Raw genomic sequence first — 18,653 nt, forward strand, 5'->3', positions numbered from 1 at the left:
CTCCACATTAGCAGGAACTGAATGGCTTCAGATCAACAGGCCCGATCCATTACAGATACCCACAGAAACGACCTGCCGTCGTGGAAATCCACTTGCGTGGCCAGGTATTCAAGAGCCACAGACAGCATGTTAATGAAATGAGACCACGGTGATCAATCCATGCAACAGATAACTTGTTCAAATACTCTGAGAATCAACAATAATGAGGATAGGTAGCAACTCACTGTAAAGGTGATTGCTGAGCTGCAGACAGGCAAGTAGAAAAGACAATCACACTCACAGCTAAATTTTCAGCCATAGCTTTTATTAGAAAATGGGAGTGCACACATACATTCACACACTCACTCACACACAGCCCGTGCACACACGAGCGCCGCCTCCAACTGCTACGTCAGTACGACTTTTTGCTTCAATCCACACCAACTGATGTTGTTATAGTCTCAGTTTCCTCGCCCATCACGAAATATCATCCCCAATAGTCATCACACACTTTTTCATGTGAGATGACACTTCTTTCAAGCCACAATAGCAAAAGCATTAGCTATTATTTTCTGCAACTCCAAGATCAAGATGCTCGATTGATTACAATTACAGACCTTATTCTTTGCAAGATTCTAGACACTTTCAGTGGAATTTAGATCTCGATGGTATGGCAGCAGTCTAAGTGGAAGAAGTCTTTCTTTTTTAATTCTCGAACTTGGTATGATATGGAGCTTTTGAAACACTACTTCTTACAGTCTCTGAGAATCAGATCCAAACAAACCACTCTTCATCTCTCCTTGCCTCTTGTTGGCAGCTGTTAGGCTAGCAGCAAGAAGTGGTGACAGCAGTGACTGCAAGCTGAGAGGAGTGGTAGGAAGGGGAGAAGCTGTAGGAGTGAGGCAGTAGGGAAGCAGCACATGTACTCAGCTGCACCCTCCCAGTAACAATGCAAGAAACCTCAGTAAACAAACCATCTCATTTACTGATACAAAAAAGAGATTTTTCCTTTTTTTTCAAATTTCCCTGACATGTTTGAAATTCCCCGATTTCCCGAACCTGTGGCAACCCTGAAAACTATTCTTGCAATATTTGCTTGCCTGTATTCTGCAAGCATATATTACAAACTTATCACTTATCTTTCAGTACACATTTCCATAAGCTAACACATAATTAAACAATAATGCATTTCAGGTCAAATTTTTGGATCATTTTCCTCTCATTTATTGATAGCTTTTGTAGATTTTGAAACAGTACTACCATTTTTTCTGTGAAATTTCACTAACAGATTTAAAAAATATGCTACTTACTGAGTGGCAGCAGACTAATACTCATGAGCAAATGTTTTCAGAAACAATGGCTTTCAGACTGAGGAAGAAAACTGAACTGAGTTACAGGACATAGGAATATTCAACAACTAAACAGAAAAGTTAGCTGGTAAATTGGGTGAAACACCAGTATTGTAAAAGAGAGAAATAAAAAATGATATTCTAGCACTGTTTAATGTGATGTGTAATTGCTGTTGCCACATTATGAAACACCATAAAATTTATCACAGTTTATATCACATACAATTCCAATGCTAAACCAAGACACTTCAAACTGACAAATATGTCTGTAAAAGTAAAGTAGCACAACATATCTTCCATGTCACACTGGTTTATAAATGTTCTTATCACAGGTACAGTCTATAGTAAATCCATCATCAACTACATAGAAATAACTGTTATGGGAGATCTTGGTTTTACTACTCTGCAAAAGGCTTTCAACACATATTTCATGCAATTGTCTTACAATTTATAACTGCTTTCTTCAACGAAAATTCTACCACGACTGGCAGTAATTAAGTTAATTTTCTCCCAAAATTGTGCACTTCAAAAATACAAATGTATAGGGAAGAGGAAAAAAAAAAAAGAGACAATTGAACAAAAATTTTGTCTATGATGATAATTATGGTGATACGATCACATTTACTTCATTTACTGCAACCATAATAATTTACACATACAATGGAAAGTGACTACAGTAAATGATACCAGTATCGTAACCAGAGATCCACACCCTTTGTATTGTTTTGTACTCAGTTTAACTACCTTGCTCTTCCAATTCACACCTAACAAGATGTGTCAGCTGATGTCTCATTTTCTTATTCAGATCACAACAACTACAGTCACCACATTTAGTTACATAGCACATACAATTACATGATACAGTTAAAGTAAATGGCACAGTATATACTTATCAAGGTTGCTGATGTTTAGTCCCTTATAGGAACCATCCACCGTAAAATTAGAAAGGATACTTCGAAACATTACTAACACTACTTTTGAAATATAGCTGTAAGAACTAACTGGCACCAATGAGCACACACAGTAATGCAGTTGTCTTAAAAATATGATACACTCTTTATAGAAAAGTAAATAAAATAAAATGACATACATAGCAACACTTATATGCTTTTAAATATTCATGGCTTACAAAACATGTTCCTCGGAAAAAACAGTAATGTTCTCTCATAGTACAGCATATAATTTGCTCCCTTTAATTGAGACTGTCACTCCCAGAATACAATAAAATGGCTTTTTCTGTTCTAACTTTATGCACCTGAACTTCAATTTTATGAAGAGCAGGTAACCAGGTCATGCGTGAAACCATAATGAAAACTAAACAATTGGCGCATTTTGATACGTATCATTAAACCTATATAATAGGAAAATGCGATATCATATACAGTTAACTTATTAATCATCTAATAATAGTACACAAAAGTGTATTTAGTGCTACACAAAAAACAGCAAAAGCTGCACGGCACCACAAAATATACAACAGAGCAAACACAAACAGAAAAATCAATAATTTCCATACGCATCTGAAAATAACAACTGTCTGAACATTTACGAGCAAAAAGAAAATGACAAACCTGCTTCACTTGCAAACAGGACGACGCAGCACAAGTGCACTTTCCGCTGATATGATAGGGAGCTTATTGTGACAATGGTAATTTATGAGATGACTAACACTTTCAAACATCCGATCCTTAGTGCGAACCTGAAAGAGTATTTACATCAGAAAATATATAAGTAAGCAAAAATAAAAATAAAAATAAATTTAAAAAATAATAAAAAAAGGTTGCAATTTTTTGATGGCAACTTACCACTCCTTCTGGATCTACAAGAAGCAGATGCTTCTTTACACCACCCTGCATTCCAGTGAGAACATACTGCCCAGGAGATCCCTGAGACTCGCGGACCAGGAAGTCACCATCCTGCCAATTGCATACATTAAAATGAATACAACCACTAACTTAAAAAAAAAGAGTACAATGCAATGCAAGCAATCTACTCTTTTATGGGCCGTGCTGAAATCAATACTTTTACAATATGGCAGATAAATCTTAGGCTGCCATAGAGAAGAAAGTTCAAATGAAAGACTATGGTTTGTATGGAAGTGATTTCAAAGTTAGAAGACACTGTAAAAAGTTCCCACTTTTGCTCAGGAGTGCTCTATGATCAAAACTTTTGGTAAAAACTGGAACCAATAAATTACAAATACAAGTCTCAATAACACCATATTAAGGGGGCAAGTATTACAAATGCAGCTTTATGCATTTGCTGTGCAAAACAGTCTGTCACTTACATCTTCAGGTCTATCATTAGACTTGAGGTGTTGGTTGGTACTGTTCAAATGCCAAAGGAGTTTTGTGATAAGCAAGAGATTTCAAAAAAACATCATTTCAATCAATCATGTAATACGAAATGTTCCTGCGTAATCTCTTTCATGTCGAACATAAATTTTGTTTGTATCTTCTATTCTAAAAACAAATCTCCTGTGCATTATCTTTCCAGCCTCAAACCACCTCCCAAAGTCCCACTATCCAGCCACAGAGGAGGATTCCCCTTGTAACTCAGTACCACCCAGGACTGGAGCAACTGAATTACATTCTCCGCCAGGGTTTTGATTACCTCTCATTGTACCCTGAATTGAGAAATGTCCTAACCACTTTGTGGTATTCCACCATCCACTGAACCTTACAAAACCCCTACTCCCAATTCTTTACCTCATAGCTCGTACCCCTGTAATAGACCTAGATACAATACTTATCCCATATGTCGTACCACCACCACCACCACCACCACCACCACCACCTTCTCCAGTCCGGTCACTATCACTACTTACCCCATCAAAGACAGGGCTACCTGTGAAACCAGTCACATGGTCTACAAGCTAAGCTGCAACCACTGTGCTGCGTTCTACATAGGCCTGACAACCAACAAGCTGTCTGTCTGCATGAATGGCCACCGACTAACTGTGGCCGAGAAACAAGTCGACTACCCTGTTGCTGAACAAGCTGCCAAACATGATATCCTTCATTTCAATGACTGCTTCGCAGCCTGTGCCATATGGATCCTTCCCACCAATGCCAGCTTTTCTGAACTGCGCAGGTGGGATCTTTCCCTGCAATACATCCTACATTCCCATGCCCCACCCTACCATCCCTCCCCCTCCCCACCGCAGCCTTACCCCCACCAAGTCGCTACTCCCATCACGCACTGGTGCTGCCCCTCGCAGTGTGGTTTCAGTTGCCTGAGACTGCAGTCGTGTGTGTGTGTGTGTGTGTGTGTGGGGGGGGGGGGTGGCGGGCGCTCGCACGTGTATGTATGCAAAGGTTATTGGCCGAAAGGTTTTAGTGCGAAAATCTTTTTGTCGTGCCTATCTGCTACTCAGCATCTCCGCTATACGGTGAGTAGCAACTTTCCTTCTCATAATATTGTAGCATTCCATCCTGGATTTTCCACTGTTTGATTTATTACACTTGACATGGATTTTATGTTAGCAGTTTACTCCAAAAAGTTTATTTCAGCTTGAAATCAAAATGCAGTCAGAACATACAAAATTGTTATATAACATGATTCCCCAGTGCATTTTTCCTTACTTATACCATTTATGGATGTCCATAAACTTAGTGAAATGATTATTATTTAATTGTGTGTTACATAATAGCCTAACTAAAAGAACAGAAACAAATTGTGTTCATAACTCAACAGATAGAAATACACAACTCATGTTTAGGACAATAACAAAATATGTTGAATAAGAATAAATTCAAGTAAAAATTAATTTCTATATAACATAACACGGAAATTTATGACACAGAAACGAGAAGGCAGAAGAAAAATAGAAGGAACATAATTGTCCTAACAAGGCTATGAAATTCTTCTTACATTTGCTTTTGATCAACATTCACCAAATGTAGTATCCATCTCGTTAATTCTAGTTAATTTTCATGTACTTGCACCACAGTCTTTTCTTCTTATATACCTATGGTATCAGTTACTTCATACACATTTTGTGATTGTTCAATACCGTATTGTGCTCTTTTCTGAATTTTCATTTGTAGTTAAACTTTTGGGGTGTACTTCCGGTGGATCATCTTTGACATCTAAATTCAGTTTTATAACTGAGCAGTAAGTGTTTGCTTGAAAAACTGCAAAGTAATTTGCTGAACGACTACTAATATCTGCTACATCACCCGTCCTATACATTGCAACAGTAATAAGACGAGAGAAAGGGAAAGGACTATGCAGTTCTGATGGTTGGGAAGAAGACTCACGCAGATCTGGAGTAGGAGCAGGGAACAGGATGAGGCAGATGGGGGCAGGGACTAGTGAATGTTGAGGCCCTAGCAGGTTACAAGAATGAAATGTATATTGGAGGGAGAGTTCTCACAAGCTACATTTAGAAAAGATGTTGGTGGGAAGAATTTAGAGGCCATAGGCTGTGAAGCAGTCACTGAAATCAAGCAGAACATGTTGTACAGCATGTTCGGTAAATAGATGATCCAACCGTCTCTTGGCCTCAGTTTGGTGGTGGCCATTCATGCAGATAGGTTGCCAATGTGTAATGTGTAGAATGCCACACAGTGGTTGCAGCTAAGCTGGCAGATCATATAGCCTCTTTCACAGGTGGCCTCGACTCTGGCAGGATAGGAAATGTCTGTGATATGAATAGAGTAGGTGATAGTGGGAGGACAATTACAGGGAATAAATCATGGGGAAATGGACAGGTTGACATCAGCCTTGGTACAGATCATGCAGACATCAATGAGTCTGAGAAAGGTGAGGGGTTTGTGATTCTGGGGGCCATAAAGTATTTTTCTACATGGCCCATGAATAGGTTGGCACAGGATGGTGCCATATGGGGACCCATTGCTGTGCCACTAATTTATTTGTAGGGGGCTGCCATTAAAGGAAAAGTAACTGTAGGTGGAATATAGTTGGTCAGTCGTTGGTTAGTGTTTAACAGCAGCAAGACCATGGACACTGAGAAGTTAGTGTAGAGGGAGGTGCTCTCCCACAGGTAGCACTACGTCTTCCCCTATCCGTACCCAACTGGCCCTTACCCTCCACAATGCACATCTTTTCTGTACCCACATCAGCCAACACTGCTTCTCACTGCACACAGTGTCACAGCTGAGCTTAAGCGCCTGTACATAACAGTGGCCCTTCTGTGGTGAGCAACGATCTATCCCTTTCATAACTGGATGGATAAACAATCTACTTACTAAGTGGTAGCAGGAGAACACACATATAAAAGGTATTACATATACAAGCTTTCAGAGCCAGTGGCTCCTTCTTCCTGCAGAAAGGTTGAACGGGAATAAAGATGGATGATGGAAAAGGACTAGTGAGGTTTAGGAAAAGGGGTAGACCTCAGAAAAAGTCATCCAGGACCCTGGTCATGAGAGACTTATCGCACAGGATGAGAAGGAAAGACTAATTGTTGGGGGACTGCACCAGACGAGATTTGAAAAACAGAGCTTAAAGGTGGAAAATAGGATAATATGCTAGACAGAGATTACTGCTAAAACATCATGCATGAGTTAGTAAGAGCAAAAAGATATTTGCATTGCATGTGAGAGAGTGGGGTGGGGGGGGGGGGCAGTAAAAAATAGACTGGTCAGAAAATGGAGGATGCAGGAAACTAAAATGGAGTGAAGAAAGGAATAGTTACTATGAAGAAATGCTGAAACTGAATAAATTAATGTAAATTAAGGCCAAGTGGGTGGTGAGAATCAAGGACATGTTGTAACAGCAGTTCCCACCTACGGAGTTCTGAGAAACTGGTGTCTGGCGGAACAATCTGGATGACAAGCGTGGTGAAACAAGCATTGAGGTCACAACTGTCATGTTGTAGTGAATGCTCTGCAACAGGATATTGTGTGTTGCAGTATACACCATTTGCCTATGCCCTTTCATCCTAACCAATAAGTTGGTGGCAGTCGTGCCGATGACTGAACAGTGTTTACATAACAGCTGAGGAAATGGATAGGTTAAAGTTAGATATAGTGGGAATTAGTGAAGTTCGGTGGCAGGTGGAACAAGACTTTTGGTCAGGTGAATACAGGGTTATAAATACAAAGTCAAATAGGGGTAATGCAGGAGTAGGTTTAATAATGAATAAAAAAATAGGAATGCGGGTAAGCTACTACAAACAGCACAGTGAACGCATTATTGTGGCCAAGATAGACACGAAGCCCACGCCTACCACAGTAGTACAAGTTTATATGCCAACTAGCTGTGTAGATGATGAAGAAATTGAAGAAATGTATGATGAAATAAAAGAAATTATTCAGATAGTGAAGGGAGATGAAAATTTAATGGCCATGGGTGACTGGAATTCGGTAGTAGGAAAAGGGAAAGAAGGAAACGTAGTAGGTGAATATGGATTGGGGCTAAGAAATGAAAGAGGAAGCCGCCTGGTAGAATTCCTGGTAGAATTTTGCACAGAGCACAACTTAATCATAGCTTACACTTGGTTCAAGAATCATGAAAGAAGGTTGTATACGTGGAAGAACCCTGGAGATACTAGAAAGTTTCAGATAGAATATATAATAGTAAGACAAAGATTTAGGAACCAGGTTTTAAATTGTAAGACATTTCCAGGGGCAGATGTGGACTCTGATCACAATCTACTGGTTATGAACTGTAGATTAAAACTGAAGAAACTGCAAAAAGGTGGGAATTTAAGGAGATGGGACCTGGATAAACTGACTAAACCAGAGGTTGTACAGAGTTTCAGGGAGAGCATAAGGGAACAAATGGCAGGAATGGGGGAAAGAAATACAGTAGAAGAAGAATGGGTAGCTTTGAGAAATGAAGTAGTGAAGGCAGCAGAGGATCAATTAGGTAAAAAGACGAGGGCTAGCAGGAATCCTTGGGTAACAGAAGAAATATTGAATTTAATTGATGAAAGGAGAAAATATAAAAATGCAGTAAATGAAGCAGGCAAAAAGGAATACAAACGTCTCAAAAATGAGATCGACAGGAAGTGCAAAATGGCTAAGCAGGGATGGCTAGAGGATAAATGTAAGGGTGTAGAGGCTTTTCTCACTAGGGGTAAGATAGATACTGCCTACAGGAAAATTAAAGAGACCTTTGAAGAAAAGAGAAACACTTGTATGAATATCAAGAGCTCAGATGGAAACCCAGTCCTAAGCAAAGATGGGAAAGCAGAAAGGTGGAAGGAGTATATAGAGGGTCTATACAAGGGCGATGTACTTCAGGACAATATCATGGAAATGGAAGAGGATGTAGATGAAGGCGAAACGGGAGATATAATACTGTGTGAAGAGTTTGACAGAGCACTGAATGACCTGAGTCGAAACAAGGCCCCGGAAGTAGACAACATTCCATTGGAACTACTGACACCCTTGGGAGAGCCGGTCCTGACAACTCTCTACCATCTGGTGAGCAAGATGTATGAGACAGGCGAAATACCCTCAGACTTCAAGAAGAATATAACAATTCCAATCCCAAAGAAAGCAGGTGTTGACAGATGTGAAAATTACCAAACTATCAGTTTAATAAGTCTCGGCTGCAAAATACTAACGTGAATTCTTCACAGACGAATGGAAAAACTAGTAGAAGCCGACCTTGGGGAAGATCAGTTTGGATTCCGTAGAAATATTGGAACACGTGAGGCAATACTGACCCTACGGCTTATCTTAGAAGCTAGATTAAGGAAAGGCAAACCTACGTTTATAGCATTTGTAGACTTAGAGAAAGCTTTTGAGAATGTTGACTGGAATACTCTCTTTCAAATTCTGAAGGTGGCAGGGGTAAAATATAAGGAGCAAAAGGCTATTTACAATTTGTATAGAAACCAAATGGCAATTATAAGAGTGGAGGGACATGAGAGGGAAGGAGTGGTTGTGAAGGGAGTGAGACAGGGTTGTAGCCTCTCTCCAATGTTATTCAATCTGTATATTGAGCAAGCACTGAAGGAAATAAAAGAAAAATTCGGAGTAGGTATTAAAATCCATGGAGAAGAAATAAAAACTTTGAGGTTTGCTGATGACATTGTAATTCTGTCAGAGACAGCAAAGGACTTGGAAGACAAGTTGAACAGAATGGACAGTGTCTTGAAAGGAGGATATAAGATGAACATCAACAAAATCAAAACAAGGATAATGGAATGTAATCGAATTAAGTCGGGTGATGATGAGGGTATTAGATTAGGAAATGAGACAAAAAAAGTAGTAAAGGAGTTTTGCTATTTGGGGAGCAAAATAACTGATGATGGTCGAAGTAGAGAGGATATAAAATGTAGACTGGCAATGGGAAGGAAAATGTTTCTGAAGAAGAGAAATTTGTTAACATCGAGTATAGATTTAAGTGTCAGGAAGTCGTTTCTGAAAGTATTTGTACGGAGTGTAGCCATGTATGGAAGTGAAACATGGACGATAAATAGTTTAGACAAGAAGAGAATATAAGCTTTCAAAATGTGGTGCTACAGAAGAATGCTGAAGATTAGATGGGTAATCACATAACTAATGAGGAGGTGTTGAATAGAATTGGGGAGAAGAGGAGTTTGTGGCACAACTTGACTAGAAAAAGGGATCGGTTGGTAGGACATGTTTTGAGGCATCAAGGGATCACCAATTTGGTACTGGAGGGCAGCATGGAGGGTAAAAATCTTAGAGGGAGACCAAGAGATGAATACTCTAAGCAGATTCAGAAGAATGCAGGCTGCAGTAGGTACTGGGAGATGAAGAATCTTGCACAAGATAGTGTGGAGAGCTGCATCAAACCAGTCTCAGGACTGAAGACCACAACAACAACAACATATGACTTGTCATTTCAAAGGTAGCTCTTGGTTTGATATTTTATGTTTCGCCAGTTACAGGGCTGGTGTAGGTGGTAGTAGGAGGGTGCATGGGGCAACTCTTGTAGTGAGGACAGTGACAGGGTTAGGAGACATAGGATAGGGAGATGGGTGCAGAAGGAGCATAGGGCCTGACAAGGATATGTGGAGATTGGGAGGGTGATGGAAGGCTATTCTAGTTTGGTGGGCAAAATCTCATTTCAGGGCACTATTTTATGAAGTCATGACCTTGCTGAAATAGTTGATTAATACATTTGAGACTAGGTTAATACTAAGTAACAAGCGATGTACTCCTAAGTTGTTTTTTGGAGGGTTCAGCAGTACCAGGATTGGATGTGATGGCCCAGGCCATCTGCTTTTGGACTAAGCTGATGGGATAATTATGTCCAGTGAAGACCGAGGTGAGAATGGTGGTATACCACTGTGAAGAGTCTGCATCTGAACAGATACGGTTGCCTTGAATGCTGAGAAAAGGATGGCAACTGTCAAAATGTAAGTATAGTTGTTTGTTAGGAGGTTTAATGTGAACGGAAGTGCGTATCTGGACTTCAGTGAGGATGAGATCAACATCACGGAAAATTTCATGGGATTCAGAATAAGAATAGGAACATGTGAAATTTAACTGGGAGAATGTCTTTAGAGATTGTAGGAATTTTAACATGTCAGCCTCACCATGAGTCCATATGGCAAAGATGTCATTTATGTCATCAATGTTTAGATACATTGATGACGTCTTTGCCAAATGAACTCATGTCAACACTGATCTGTTAAAATTCCTACAATCTCTAAAGATGTTCTTCTAATTAAATTTCACATGGTCCTGTTTTGAATCCCATACAACTTTCCTTGATGTTGGTCTCATCCTCACTGAAGGCCAGCTACCCACTTCCACTCACATTAAACCTCCTAACAAACAACAGTACTTACATTCTACCAGTTGCCATCCTTTCCAAGTCAAATGCTCCCTCTCATACAGCCTTGACATTCAAGGCAAACTTATCTGTTCAGACGCTGACTCTTTACAGCAATACAACACCATTTTCACCTGAGCCTTCACTGGTCATAATTGCTCTATCGGTTTAGTACAAAAGTAGAGGGCCCGGGCCATCACAAACAATCCTGGTAGTGCTGTCCTCTCCAAAAAACAACTTACGAATACACCATTTGTCATTCAGTATTATCCTGATCTTGAATGTATTTATCAGCTACTTAATGACTTCTTAAAATCATGCCCTGAAATGAGATCCATTTTGCCTGAGATTTTGCCCACCACACTTAGAATAGCTTTTTGTCATCCTCCCAATTTCCACATATCCTTGTCAGGCCCTATGCTTCTACGGCATCCATCTCCCTACCCTATGGCTCGTACCCCTGAGACTATCCACACCACGAGACTTGCCCCGGACACCAGTTTCTCAGAACTCCACAAGTGGGAATTGGTGCTACAACATGTCCTTGGTTCTCACCGTCCACCTGGTCTTAATTTGCATTAATTTCTACAGTCTCTGCATTTCTTGACAGCAACTATTCTTTTCTTCACTCAGTTTTAGTTTCTACTCCCTCAATTTTCTGATCTGTCTGATTTTTGTTGTTCCCTCCCACCTCCATCACATACAATGCACTTAGTTTTTCATTCTTATCAATCCATGCACGATGTTATAGCAATAATCTCTGTCTTGCATATTTCCTTACCTTCAAAGTTTAATCTCTCAGGTTTTCAAATCTTGTCTGATGCAGTTCCCAGCAATCAGTCTTTCCTTCTCATACCTTACGGTTAATTTCCCCTACCCCAGGGTTCTGGGCGGCTTTTCTGAACTCTACCGTTCCTCCCTCCCATGAACCACGGATCTTACCGTTGGTGGGGAGGCTCGCGTGCCTCAGCGATACAGATAGCTGTGCCATAGGTGCAACCACAACGGAGGGGTATCTGTTGAGAGGCCAGACAAATGTGTGGTTCCTGAAGAGGGGCAGCAGCCTTTTCAGTAGTTGCAGGGGCAACAGTCTGGATGATTGACTGATCTGGCCTTGTAACACTACGCAAAATGGCCTTGCTGTGCTGTTACTGCAAACGGCTGAAAGCAAGGGGAAAGTACAGCTGTAATTTTTCCCGATGGCATGCAGCTTTACTGTATGATTAAATGATGATGGCATCCTCTTGTGTAAAATATTCCGGAGGTAAAATAGTCCCCCATTCGGATCTCCGGGCGGGGACTACTCAGGAGGATGTTGTTATCAGGAGAAAGAAAACTGGCGCTCTACGGATCGGAGCGTGGAATGTCAGATCCCTTAATCGGGCAAGTAGGTCAGAAAATTTAAAAAGGGAAATGGATAGGTTAAAGTTAGATATAGTGGGAATTAGTGAAGTTCGGTGGCAGGAGGAACAAGACTTCTGGTCAGGTGAATACAGGGTTATAAATACAATATCAAATAGGGGTAATGCAGGAGTAGGTTTAATAATGAATAGGAAAATAGGAATGTGGGTAAGCTACTACAAACAGCATAGTGAACGCATTATTATGGCCAAGATAGACAAGAAGCCCATGCCTACCACAGCACAGTAGTAAAAGTTTATATGCCAACTAGCTCCGCAGATGAAGAGAGTGATGAAATGTATGATGAGATAAAAGAAAGTATTCAGATAGTGAAGGGAGATGAAAATTTAATAGTCATGGGTGACTGGAACTCTATAGTAGGAAAAGGAAGAGGAAGCCGCCTGGTAGAATTTTGCACAGAGCGTACTTAATCATAGCTAACACTTGGTTCAAGAATCATAAAAGAAGGTTGTATACATGGAAGAAGCCTGGAGATACTAGAAGGTTTCAGATCGATTATATAATGGTAAGACAGAGATTCAGGAACCAGGTTTTAAATTGCAAGATATTTCCAGGGGCAGATGTGGACTCTGACCACAATCTTTTGGTTATGAACTGTAGATTAAAACTGAAGAAACTGCAAAAAGATGGGAATTTGAGGAGATGGGACCTGGATAAACTGAAAGAACCAGAGGTTGTAGAGAGCTTCAGGGAGAGCATTAGGGAATGACTTGACAAGAATGGGGGAAAGAAATACAGTAGAAGAATGGGTACCTCTGAGAGCTGAAATAGTGAAGACAGCAGAGGAGAATGGGTGGGTTTGAGAGATGAAACAGTGAAGACCGCAGGGGACCAAGTAGGTAAAAAGACAAGGGCTAGTAGAAATCCTTGAGTAACAGGAGAGAGACTGAATTTAATTGATGAAAAGAGAAAATATAAAAATGCAGTAAATGAAGCAGGCAAAAAAGAAGTACAAACGTCTCATGAATGAGGTCTACAGGAAGTGCAAAATGGTTAAGCAGGGTTGGCTAGAGGACAAATGTAAGGGTGTAGAGGCTTATCTCACTAGGGGTAAGATACATACTGCCTACAGGAAAATTAAAGAGACCTTTGGAGAAAAGAGAACCGCCCGTATGAATATCAAGAGTTCAGATGGAAAAGCGGTCCTAAGCAAATAAGGGAATGCACAATGATGGAAGGAGTATGTAGACGGTCTACATAGGGGCGATGTACTTGAGCAAAATATTACAGACGTAGATGAAGATGAAATGAGAGATACAACACTGCATGAAAAATTTCACAGAGCACTGAAAGATCTAAGTCAAAAAAAGGCCCCGAGAGTGGCCTTGGGCGAGCCAGGCATAAAAAGAGTACCATCTGGTGAGCATGATGTATGAGACAGGTGAAATACCCTCAGATTTCAAGAAGAATATAGTAATTTCAGTCCCAAAGAACGCAGATGTTGACAGGTGCGATAATTACTGAACTAACAGTTTAATAAGTCACAGCTGCAAAATACTAACACAAATTCTTTACAGACGAATGGAAAAAGTGGTAGAAGCTGAACTCGGGGAAGATCAGTTTGGATTCCATAGAAATGTTGGAACATGTGAGGCAATAGTGACCCTACAACATATCCCAGAAGATAGATTAATGAATGGCAAACCTATGTTTCTAGCATTTGTAGACTTAGAGAAAGCTTTTGACAACGTTGAATGGAATACTCTCTTTCAAATTCTGAAGGTGGCAGGGGTAAAATACAGGGAGCAAAAGGCTATTAGGGAATTAGATTAGGAAATGAGACACCTAAAGTAGTAGATGAATTTTGCTGTTTGGGGAGCAAAATAACTGATGACAGGATTTAAAATGTAGACTAGGCATGGCAAGGAAGGCGTTTCTGAAGAAGAGAAATTTGTTAGCATCTAGTATAGATTTCAGTGTCAGGAAGCGTTTTCTGAAAGTATTTGAATTGAGTCTAGCCATGTATGTAAGTGAAACATGGATGATAAATAGTTTAGACAAGAAGAGAATAGAAGCTTTTAAAATGTGGTGCAACAGAAGAACGCCGAAGATTAGGTGGGCAGATCATGTATCTAATGAGGAGGTACTGAACAGAATTGGGGAAAAGAGGAATTTGTGGTACAACTTGACTAGAAGAAGGGATCGGTAGTAGGACACATTCTGAGGCATCAAGGGATCACCAATTCAGTATTGGAGGGAAGCTTGGAGGGTAAAAATTGTAGCGGGAGGGACCAAGAGATGAATACACTATTCAGATTCAGAAGGATATAAGTTGCAGTAGTAACTGGAGATGGAGATGCTCGCAAAGGATAGAGTAGCACGGAGAGCTGCATCAAATCAGTCTCTGGACTGAAGACAATGACGACAATGATGATGACTACAACAACGAAAAATTGGGGAATACAAATGATATCTGCAACCTTTACTGCGAGGAGACAGTATTATGAGTTCTAGTACTAGTCTAGTAAGTACTTACATGAGTAAGAAGTGCTTCAGCACGCTGTCGACTTACAGGTCCATGAAACCATGCTTCACGCTGCAACTGAGCTCTCTGACCAATGCCCTCCACTTCTGTTGCAAATGGTTCTGTTGGGGTAGTTTCAAAGCAGATCCAATGAAATAATTTACGCATACAATTTGATCTCTAGGAAAATGATTTTAGAAGCAAAAAGTAAGGGAACAACAGATTATGGCAACAAATAGTTGCATAGGGAGTTTATGGGATGTGTATAATGGACAACAATGCTATGTACATTCAACTTATACTTACGCATGTCAAAAACATCCCTTGTGATGACATCATTAACATATTCGTGTTCCCTACGTGGCATAGGCATTGGTGGTGGAGGAGGTGCTTCTGTGCTCAGATCAATCAGGTTACTGGTCACACCATCTGTGTAGAGAACCGATTGCATGAATCTTAATATGCATAAACATGTTTTTCACACTGTCAAAAAGTGTTAAAATTACAGCATTAAAGGCAAATGGCATTGTATTAGAAATTTTACTTATCTGCAAATGCGTAAGTGATACAGCCATAAAGAATAGTTGCAGCTTCCAATCTGAATGAATTTTTCCACCATTCATGACAAAGGTTTTATATTTAACAATGTAAAAAATTTTTGAATGTTTCACAGGTAATTTTTTTTTTTTTATAATGGAGCAACAACTTCTCTTATGACAATTGGCAGTAGGAAGGCAGACATCAAAACAAACTTCAAGACTAGTGATATTAGAAGTTTACCCACTGATTAAAGATATTTGTGCTTAATAGCTACAACATGACTTTTTGTGATATCTTCTTTATGGCTTATGTTTTAGACTGTAGTGTTACCAAAGATAAAATTAACAACTTAGGAATTTTCTAGACAGATGATACTATTTTCTTGTGAGGGTACAGAACTGTAGAACATAGTTGGTTACATATTTCATTGTTGGTCCATTAAAACTGTACTCATATCTGTTGTTGTTGTTGCTGTTAACAACAACAACAACAACAAATATGTGATCATGTGTAGACTTCTTGTCCAAATAGACTAATGTCCAAATTTCCCAAGATCTTGGTCTACCTCTGAAAACAATGCATAAAATGGAAAACTGTATATTAAGGGCCAGAAATATGAAAAGAACAATGCTAGCTGAGTGGAGACAAAACCTTAGTGCTTTGAAATTTACTGTAAAAGTGCTGATTGGGAAACTTTTTTACTGGAATGTTCACTTTTGCAAATACTTCAACATTTTTAGTGGACTTTGTTTTCTTATTTTTTTTTTTTTTTATCTTTCAACAAGTGACTGTTCTGCTGAGAAGCAGAAGCTTTCCCCCAATCAGTGAACTGAATGTGTATCTGATTTAAGGTATTCCTCAACATTATTTTTCTTTCCCACTTACAAAATCAGCACAATATTAATTTTGACCTTTTGTGGGTATTCACAACCATGTGACCCATACCTTAGACTGCTATAGACAGAACCTAGAAGGCACATAGTGAAGGAGTAGAACCGAAAATAAATTTATTTGAACGTTAGGGGGAGAATTTTGGTGCAGCTGGAAAACTTGACAGGTTTTCTTTTCCAGTCGCTATAGTGCAACATCTGGGTACTATATATCAGCAGATGGCTGCGAGTGTAAACAAGCTAGAATTAAGACTGCTGGAGTGGATAGGAGTGGTGTGGGCACATGAACTCAACCTCCCTCTCATGGGGCAGCAGCCCACACCTGTGTTCTGCGAAAGCAGAACCAACACACTATCACAGGGATCACTGATCCCTTCTGCTGTTGTGAGGATTGCAATCGAAATTCATGATGGGCCAGGATTAGTCTTTTTTTCACTCATTTTAACATAAGAAAAGTAAACAATGAGCAGTGCATAACACAAAGCATTTGGAAATGGTGACTGTGCAATTCCTTGTCGAGGTTGGCAGAGTATTGTTAATGAGATAGTTCCGGCCCAACCTCTAATGGTATTCGACACAACCACAGTTCAAAACACACACCACTGAAAACTGCCGTGATAAAAGTGTCCACATTATACCAACTTTTGAACTTTACTTAACAAACAAATGTACAAATTTGTTTGTTCTAAGATGCTAGGTCCCACAAACGAGTACTATGTTGCGTTACATGGTGTTTTTATCTTATACAGACCTTTCAAGCACCTACCACTGGCATGACACCAGAAACAAGAAGCACACTTACACATCATTGTGTTTGTGCACTTTTTATGCTGCAAGCATGTTGTTCTGCACATCATCTTTCCAAATTGGGCTTTGCCAAACAATGTGCAACACCAGTAACATAAAATGTTACATTTCGATATTCATATGCAGAAAATAAACCTATTTAAAACTATCTCTAATAAAATAGTTAATTTGGATACAAATACCTATGAAATAATGTAATTTCACATTTTTGAATTTAGAGAGAGAATTCACAGCTATACTCTTATTTATTGCAAAATGCAAATTTTTAAGGTCTCTATTTATAGATCAACAAATTTCCTGTCAGAAGCAAATCACAGGCCACTGATTCCATTAAAACTTCTTGCATTAATATTCCACAATGTGTCCCATCCATAACTGAAAATTGCATTGACCATGACAGTAAGGCGGCTTTTCCCTTCTCAATCAGCCAACCACAGGAAACTGCATATGAAATGATTTCTTTTCCGTATCTGTCCATATTCCTGATATAATAAGCAGTTTCCTCAAACTGGGGAAGTATCAAGAATGGGGTCCCACAGGGTAGTCTTGGGCCCCGTATTGTTCTTAATATATATGACTTGCCACCCTCTATTCATGAAGATGCAAAGCCAGTTCTTTATGCTGAAGATACAAGTATAGTAATCACACCCAACAAAGAAGAATTAGTTCACGTAATTGTAAATAGTGTCATTCAGAAAATTAATAGGTGGTTCTCTGAAAATGGATTCATTAAATTTTAATAACACAAAATATACGCAGTTCTGTACAGTAAATGTCATAACACCATTATGTACAAAGTTTGAACAGAAGTCTGAAGCCAAGTCGGAATATTTCAAATTTTTGGGTGCATGCAACGGTGACAGACTGAATTGGAAGAAACACACTGATGATCTACTGAAACATTCCGAGTTCAGCTACTTATGCTGTTTGGGTTACTGAAAATTTTGGTGACAAACATAACAGTAAATTAGCTTACTTGCCTATTTTCATTCACTATGTATTTTGGGGTAATTCATCATTAAGGAAACACACACACACACACACACACACACACACACACACACACACTCTCTCTCTCTCTCTCTCTCTCTCTCTCTCTTATGAAATTTGTTATTAATAGGCCATCCAAAAAGCAATGGTAATGCGTGTAGCTACAGCACTAGGAGAAAGGCTGATGATCTTCACTATTCTGGGTTAAATCTACCTTTTGCTACAAAAGTCTTTTGTCACATACCAAATAGTATCAGAAGTCTCACAGATAGATAACCAGAGTTTAAAAACAAATTAGAAGAAGCTCTGAATGACAACTCCTACTCAACAGATGAATTTTTAGATATAAATTAGTAATCACACACACATTAAAATAAAAAAAGGTGATTTATACCATGTAATGAAACTTTTGTGAAAACTGACATGTTACACATCATTATAAAGTGTTGCAGTCATGATCTATGAAACAAGTATTAATGAGATCTA

General features: G+C 39.4%; 1 protein-coding gene across 2 annotated transcripts in view; it reads right to left on the reverse strand.

The window, feature by feature from the left end:
* Positions 1 to 239: 239 nt before the first annotated feature.
* LOC124797928 (SHC-transforming protein 1) overlaps positions 240 to 18,653 on the reverse strand; it is a 99,172-nt gene continuing 80,758 nt past the window's right edge. For both annotated transcript variants that reach the window (XM_047261062.1, XM_047261061.1), the window contains exons 8-11: positions 15,247 to 15,369; positions 14,953 to 15,062; positions 3,134 to 3,244; positions 240 to 3,027 (exon numbers count right to left, since the gene is read on the reverse strand). In XM_047261062.1, the coding sequence (XP_047117018.1) occupies positions 2,905 to 3,027; positions 3,134 to 3,244; positions 14,953 to 15,062; positions 15,247 to 15,369 (467 nt within the window). In that variant the 3' untranslated portion in view covers positions 240 to 2,904. The remainder of the gene's footprint in view (positions 3,028 to 3,133; positions 3,245 to 14,952; positions 15,063 to 15,246; positions 15,370 to 18,653) is intronic.

The sequence above is a fragment of the Schistocerca piceifrons genome, chromosome 5 (genome assembly GCF_021461385.2).
Source record: "Schistocerca piceifrons isolate TAMUIC-IGC-003096 chromosome 5, iqSchPice1.1, whole genome shotgun sequence".
Taxonomy (NCBI): domain Eukaryota; kingdom Metazoa; phylum Arthropoda; class Insecta; order Orthoptera; family Acrididae; genus Schistocerca; species Schistocerca piceifrons.